At 38.5% G+C, this 8,425-nt stretch overlaps 1 protein-coding gene across 1 annotated transcript in view; it reads left to right on the top strand.

The window, feature by feature from the left end:
- The first annotated feature begins 5,347 nt into the window (after positions 1–5,347).
- Positions 5,348–8,425, top strand: part of LOC102853776 (uncharacterized protein C2orf78-like) — a 29,271-nt gene continuing 26,193 nt past the window's right edge. The window contains exon 1 of the mRNA XM_006894420.1: positions 5,348–5,367. Coding sequence (XP_006894482.1) covers positions 5,348–5,367 — 20 coding nt within the window. The remainder of the gene's footprint in view (positions 5,368–8,425) is intronic.

Genomic DNA, 8,425 nt, shown 5'->3' with positions numbered 1-8,425 from the left:
GGAGTCAAGGATTCTGAAGCTTTGTTTGACATATTTTGGGCATGTTGCAAGGAGGGACTGGTCCTTGGAGAGAGACATCATGTTTGGCAGAGTGGAGGGGCAGCGAGGGAGAGGAAGACCTTTGATGAGACGGATCGATTCTGTGACTGGAGAGGTGGGAATAAGTGTGTTTGAGACAGCTAGGTTGGCACAGGATAGAAGAGCGTATGGAGCTCTTGTACATAGGGTCGCTATGAGTCACAAGTGACTTGATGGCACATAACAACAACAACACAAGGTTTTCATTAGGATTCCTGAGGCAAAGGAAATTTAGTTAAGAAAAATATTGTGGAAAACATTAGTAATTTATTTATGGTCGGTGCCCACTAAAGATCTTTCAATCCCCTTGGAGAATTTCATGCTGCTTTATTGATTGAGCCCATTTTCATCAGTATGTCTGAAGACTATTTACATCCCCTTTCCAAAGTACTGAATGCAGTAAGCTAGGATTCTCACATAAAAACTCTCTCTCTCATTGGGGATCAGCTTGACTATTTAATTTACCTTATAATGTTAGGAGTAATGAACTTCCCATATCAATGATAATGTTTTAACCAACTCACTGTTGTTGACTCTAACTCACAGTGCCTCTCCATTGGGTTTCCAAGACTGCAAACAAATACTTATGAATGGAGATTGCCCATATTTCTTCCATGACGGATTTGAACTGCTGACCTTTTCATTAGCTGCCCAGCATGTTAAGCACCATGATACCAGATCTCTTTAGAATGCTCTAAGTGGTAAGTAATTGGGTGACCTGGTATTTACACATTAGCTCTGGTTTTTAGCAGTTAAGAGTTCCTCCCAAGTGTATCATGAATCCTCTTGTCCTTCTGGGTAGCTCTTGTTTGCAGGTTAAGACATCACAGCAGAGACCAGAATAACCACATACATGCTCTTCTGGTGAGACATCAGTATGAACCTGAGCTTGTGTGGAACCATCTGTGACAATCTTATCTAAAATCAGAGATAAATGAAACCCCAAAAGAGTTCTGGGATAACTGTGTATTTTCAGACAATTATTGCATGCATTTGTAACTATGCATGCAAATATCTTCTGTTTGTATCTGCATATATCTCTTTATATATATTTAGAGTCTTATTTTTGCAAATAGAAATACATGCTATATATTCATATTATTTGCCAACTTGTTTCTCTTGTAGACATATCTTTGAATCCTCACTTAGAGAAGAATCTCAAAAAATACTCTCTTATATGAAAGTGTTTTAATTTTTTTTAAACTCAGCACAGTTTGTCTTCCACATGCATCACTAACAAAATGACTCTTGGCTAGGTCATGAAAGTTATTCTTATTTTTAAATTCAGGGAGGTTTTTTTTTTTAGTTTTCTTTTTCTATGTCCTTCTCTTGCTGTCTTCTTTGATACCACTCATTTTCTTTGATGTCCATGCTTGTGATGAGTATGTTCTTTGCTTCAAATCGTACCTTTTCATACATTGTTTAAAAAGAGTTAGCAAGTTTGATGACAGATTTAGTCAAAGACAAATTTTGATGTAAGATAGAACAGGATTTGTTTTTCTTTTTTTTTTTTGTCCTCAATGTTCCCCGCCCCCCCACCCCCAAGCTATTTGCTTCTGGATTTTCTGTAAGCATGAAAAAAAAATCTCTGAAAAATGTTTAACTGATGTTTAAAGCAGTTATCTGTTAATTATAGTTTGCAGACATGTGCAACAAAATAACACACATGTGGATTACAGCATTCTGTATTCTTTGCTGACACTGAGTGAAATAGGCTATTATTAGTTGAGTATTATGTGGGCAGAATATAGAGGGGGAATTTTAACAATTAAATGAAAAGACATCTTTTTCTCCTTTCAATGCCAATGGATTTTAATGCATTTTGTGAGTTTGTCTTATTTAATTGAAATCATTCTAGAAACCAAGAGTATTTGTGTTGAGATTTCATTATCTTGTTTAATTTGGGGTTGATAATTAGGATTGAGATTATAAAATCAATAAATTATTTCAGTTGGAATGCAGAAAAAAATAGGGTAAAAAACATAGGCTCAGCCATTCTGAGATATGTACTTTGAGATTTATTACCTGCATGACCATGATCATGTCACTTATTTGTTATCTGTAAAATGGGAGTCATATTTCATAATCTTGTCTAACTCCTGTGAGGATGAAATAGAATAACATTTCCTCTGTTTAGCTGTTTTAGCATTCCTATATCCTTTATGGCACTTTGGTGTCACCGTGGCGAGATGCATTGGTAAAGCATGCTTTCAGTTGGACACAATAAACATGGAACTATGAACCACATTTGCCAGGGCACCTACCTTAAAAAGTGAGTCATTGCCAAAACTGAACTGAGCTGTACTGGTTGAATTCTGATAAAGATTAGAAGCATGCGTAGGGACTTCTCACAATGCTAGCTGATCAGAAGATATGTCAAAGGCATTGATTTGTCTCCTTAGCACCGCTTTTAATCTCTAGAAGGAACAGAAGTGCTAGAGGTGGAAACTGTGGTGAGACCTTTTAACCTTGGCTCCCATTGCATCCAGTATTTGAGGGGATGAATGGACTTCAGTTATGTTCACAAAGTTGGGCTGTATCTTCAAAGAAAACTTATAGTGCCCTCAGATTTTCAAAGGAGTCTTTGACCCAAAAGTCTTTAAGAGCCACGACCATGACTAAATGTTTTACGCCTTCTATAGCAGGCAACTTCACTAAATTTCCTTTGCCCCAGGCATTCTAATGAAAAATCCAATAAATCCCTAGGAAAAGATTAAATTCTACTAGGCTACTCAAGATCCAAAATTGGTCAAATAACATAGACTTTATTTTTGAAGGTGCTACAAATTAAAGAACAGAGAAATGTTGTTTGTAAATTAGAAAATAATTAAGAAAAGAGACGCTGCCATTAGGGTTTTTTTAATTTTATTTTAATATTGGAATGTAACCGGGGCACTTATGTAAAGACTCTCTCTTTTCGAGAGAGGGAAGAATAAATCCTACATGCAGAGTGATGCATGCAAACAGATCTGAAGTTGGGGAATCAAGAAAGTTACTATCAACTGCTTACGCTTAACTAATTAATTTGCCTTTCACTATTTGGAACATTTCAAATAATAAACTTACTAACTGAATTAAAATGTTTTAAATGTTTTAGGCTACAAGTAACAGAATATTTCATTTACAGCACCTTATTGTTAGGTGCTGCTGAGTCAAGTATGAGCCATAGTGACCCAATGAACAACAGATCTGAACCCTATCCTATCCTGTGTCATGCTCACGCTTTCTGGCACACTGAAGCCCATTGTGGCAGTTCCTGTGGCAATACACCTGGTTGAGGGTTTCCTTCTCTTTAGCTGACCCTCTGCCTTTCCAAGCATGTTGTCCGTCTCAAGGAATAGTCTCTCCTCGCGACATGCCCAATGTGTGTGACATGAAGCTTTGTTATCTTTGCCTCCAAGGAGCATTCTGACTACACCTTCTCCAAGATAGAGCCATTTGTTCTTTTGGCAGCCCTTGGGATGTTCAGTACTCTGCTCCAACACTACATCTCAAAAGCATCAATTCATCTATCATCCTGTTTCAGTTCTCAGATGCATAGCAAGTGACTGAAAAGACCATGGCCTGAATCAGATACACCTTAGCCCTCAAACTGACATCATTACTCTTCAATAATTTGGCTGTTTACTTTATTTTATATCTCAGAAGTGATTGACTCAAGACACACTTTATACTTGTTGTTGTTGTTATGTGCCATCAAGTCATAGCGAACATAGCGACCATATGTACAAGAGCCCTACATGCCGTTCTATCCTGTGCCAACCTTCCTGTCTTAAACACATTCATTCCCACCACTCCACTCACAGAATCGATCCATCTCATCAAGGGTCTTCCTCTCCTGCGCCGTCCCTCCACTCTCCCTAACATGATGTCCCTCTCCAAGGACCAGTCCCTCCTTGCAACATGCACAAAGTATGTCAGATGAAGCTTCAGAATCCTTGACTCCAGGGAACATTCTGCTTCACCCTCTCCAGACAAACCTGTTTGTTCTCCTAGCAGTCCATGGTATATTCAACACTCTTCTCCAGCACCACAACTCAAAGGCATCAATTCTCTTTTTATTTTTATACTTATCCTGTCTTAATAACACAATTAAGACAATCTATTCCTAAATGTCGTTATAACCATAGGCATGTCAGTGTTGTTAGATAACTACAACTCATCCGACCTTACAAACAACAGAGCTAACCCTGGCTCTGTCCTAGGCTACTCTTGGGATCTCACCATGCTTGAGTTTATTATGTTTGTTATGCCATTGTGCCAGTGCATCTAACACAGGTCTTCCTCACATTCTCTGACTTTCTATCTTTCCTACCATAAAGTCTTTTCCAACCACTGGTCCCTACTGACAACATGCTCAAAGTATATGAGACAAAAGTCTGTCTCTAAGGGGCATCCTGGCAGTGCTTCAGCGAAGACAGATTTGTTTGTTCATTTAGCAGTTCTGGAAATATCCATTGCTCTTTTCCAACACTACAAGTCAAAGGCACCAATTTGTCTTTGGTCTTCCTTATTCATTATTTAACTTTCTGGTGCACAGAAAGCAACTGAAATACTACAGCTTGGATAAGTTGCACCTTTGTCTTTAAACTGATATTCTTGCTTGTTAGGACTTTAAAGAATAGGCAGAAGATTTTCCCAATGCAGCAGGTCTTTTCAGTACCTGACTGCTGTTACCATTGATGTTGATTGTAAAAAAACCAGTCTTGCATCCATGTAAAATGAAATCCTTGACAACTTCAATCTATTTGACATCTATCATATTGTGGCCTCTATGTTCAGTGGTAAGAAATTTTGTTTTCTTGATGTTGAGATGTAATCTGTATTGAAGATTCTAGTCTGATTAAGTTCAACAAGTGTGTCAAGTCTTCTTCATTTTATGAAACAAGGTTGTGTCATCTGTGTAACACAAGTTTTTGATGAGTCTTCCTCTGATCTTGATAAAAGATCTTCATAAAGTCCAACTTCTCGAATGATTTGTTCAGCATACAGATTGAATAAGTATGGAAAAAGGATACAACCCTCTTTCTTAATTTTAAGCCATGCCGTGTCCTCTTGTGGTGTTCAGACAGTTGCTTTTTTTGGCCTATGAATAGATTTCATATGAACACAACAAAATATTCTAGGATTCCCATCCTTTTCAATGTTGTTCTTAATTTTATATGATCTCCATGGTCAAATGCCTTTGCATAAGCAAAGATCAACAGAGAAAGCTTTTAAAAGACAGGATTGTTCACTTTTCTGTTTAAATGTTTTTGTAGCTTCCGTCATGTCACTTTCTCATGACAGGTAATCACATCATCACAGATAATGCTCTTCATATTTTTACTTATCCTACTTCTTATCTTCCCAGTATAATCTTCAGCGCTCTGTGTGAGTGTGTTTGTGTCTCTCACTTCCTCTCTCCACCTGTTCTCTCTGTCTTTCGCCTCACTCTGCCATGCAATGCACTTTCACTTTCATCCTTTGACAATCCAATTTCCTTTTTTTCTGGAGCATCTTCCTCACCTTGTCGGCCTAGAAATCTCCGCTTTTTGAGCCCTCCTTGTCAGCTCTAGAAGACATAGATGCAAATATTCATGAGAATCAGATGGGTGAGTGAAGTGCAGGGGGTCCGGGGAAGGGGTGAACTTCAGGTGCAAGGGAAGCTCTGCTAACTCAGAGGCTGAGCGGCTCAGTGACTCAAGGCAGCTGGGAGCTGAGGGCAAGGGATGGGCAGTTCCCTTTGAAAGATTTACAGCTTCAGAAGCTGGATGGAGGGGTGCTCTGTGTAGGAACAAATTCCGTGAGTAATCAGTTTGATTTTTTTTTAACCGATTATCTAAAATATAAGAGAGTTGTTGAAACTGCAAACAGGCGAGCATGGAGGATGTGTGTGTGTGGTGGGAGACAGGGGCTACCGAGCAAATTGTCGATGTGAGAAATGTGGATCTCTTTTTTTTAAATATTCAGACTATTCAAGAGAAGTCAGAAATGAATATTTTTATGTGATATATTCCAATTTTAAGCCTTTGGAGTAGTAATGAATATCTCAAAATATTTCATATTATACAATGTAATTTAATATCATAATATTAAATGATTGCTGGCAAAACAAATCTCTTTTTAGGCTGAATACAATGGGATATGATTTTTCATTTCTACTATCAGTAACAATTGGTCATATCTTCCTCTGAACAACCAGAATGCAGATTTCCCCTGAAGTTTGAAAGAAGGGTGTTTCTACGAAGTCTTGCACAAACCAAAACTATGTAAAGAAGCAATTGCTAAATGAATGGATAGAGAAGCTGTGGTATATTCACACAATGGACTACTACACTGCATTGAAAAACAAGGAACTCATGCAATAATATTATTAAAAATGGGTGACCCTGAAGGACATTATACTGAGTGAAGTATCTCAGTCACAAAAGGACAATTACTGCAGGTGCCACTGCTGTAAAACAGGATTGACATCGGGGTTGGGAGGAGACTGAGAAAGATGAGTTCAATAATGTATACTGCATTGAAACAGATGAGGGAGAAAACTGTTTAATAGGGATATATTATTAGTTATTTTTGTCATGACAGGAATCCAGAGTGAAGTCTGCATAGTGGAGTGGACCTGGGTAGAAGGGGTGGACAGGGAGAAAAGTGCAACAATGAATGAATGGAAATCCAAAGTCTCTGTAAATTTTCATTGAAATTAATAATAAAAAATTAAAGAAGCAATTGCCCTTAATTTATAATTTATATGGAAACTTTTTCCTTTATATTGGTTTATTTACAAAGTTCGTATACATTGCTATTCACACTGGATCTTTCCCATTTTCCTTTACCCACTCACCCCCATCCATCAAACTGTGCGACCTTATGATTCACCCCTCCATGCCCATCTTCATCCTTTCCTCCCGCCCCCAGGATCCTCATATTAATTCTACAATAATAGTTTTATACAATATTTGTCCTTATGGAACTGAGTTAGTTCACTTAGCATAATGCTCTCTACTCCCTCCCAAGCTAAGTAGTAATTTACAAAATCATTGCTCCTGCATGCTATTTAGTGTTCTATCATGTGGATGTACCATAATTTCTCAATCCATTTGATTGTTGTTGGGTATTTGGGCTGTTCCCTAAATGGAAACATTTTTAACATTCTCAGACACAAAAAGTAGCCTACCCAGTTATACCAACTAATATAAAACCTAAAATAGTACAAACTATCCTCCCATGCGCTTAATTGTCTCTGAAAACCTGCCAAGGGTCCGATCTGGGTCAATTTCGACTCTACAGTACACAACAACATAATAAAAACAGGAATGATGTAGTGAACACGTGTTGTCATTGTTATTCACTGTTGAGCCTCTCATACTGACCATAAGTACAACAGACCGGAAACCTGCTCTACCTTGAACCAATTTCATTGTCTCTAACACACCTAACCACCATTACTCCAGTCACTGAATCAATCTATCTAATCCAAAGTCTTCCTCACTTGCACTGTCCCTCCCCCTTCCAAGCATGATGTCCCTTTTCAAGGACCAGTCTTTTCTTGCAACATGTCCAAAGTATATAAAAACCCTTACCTCCAAGGAGCAGCCTGGTTTCACCCTCTCAAGGATGAATCTGTTTATTTTCCTACCAGTCCATGATATATTCAGTACTCTTCTCCAGCACCACAACTCAAAAGCATCAATTATTCTATCATCCTTAGTCATTGTCCAGCTTTCTGATACATAGCAAGTAATTGCAAGGAGGATGGCCTGGATCAGGTGCACCTTAGTCTCCAGACTGACACTGTTGCTCTTCAGTACTCTGGAGAGGTCCCTGACAGCAGATTTTTCCAGTGCAATTTGTCTTTTGATTTCCTGGCTCTTGATACCAAGAGTGTTGATTACAGAGACAAAGAAGTTTAAGCTGTTAACAAACTCAATCTCTTCTCCATCTATCATAGTGTTGTCAGTTGGCCTAGTCATGAGAGTCTTTGTTTTCTTGATGTTGAGCTTCAATCCATATTGAAGGTTGCCGTCAGGTCCTCCTCAGTTTTGGCAATCAAGGTTGTGCCATCCGTGTAACATAGGCTGTTGATGAGTTCTTCTAATCCTGATGGCACATTCCTAATCATAGAGCCCAGCCTTTCAGATGATCTGTTCTGCATAGAGATTGGAGATATGGAGATAGGATGCATCCCTGGTGCACATCTTTCCTAATTTTGAACCGTACAGTATTTTATTGCTCTGTTCTGACGACTAAGATTGTTGTTGTTGTTGTTATTGTGCCGTCGAGTCGTTTGCGACTCATAGTGACCCTATGTACAACAGCCCTAAACCCTGCTCTATCCTGTGCCAATCGCACTGCCTCTGACACA

Source organism: Elephantulus edwardii, unplaced genomic scaffold (genome assembly GCF_000299155.1).
Source record: "Elephantulus edwardii isolate Elephantulus edwardi_28Jun2011 unplaced genomic scaffold, EleEdw1.0 scaffold00141, whole genome shotgun sequence".
Lineage (NCBI taxonomy): Eukaryota > Metazoa > Chordata > Mammalia > Macroscelidea > Macroscelididae > Elephantulus > Elephantulus edwardii.
This window is presented reverse-complemented; position numbering and strand designations above follow the sequence as displayed.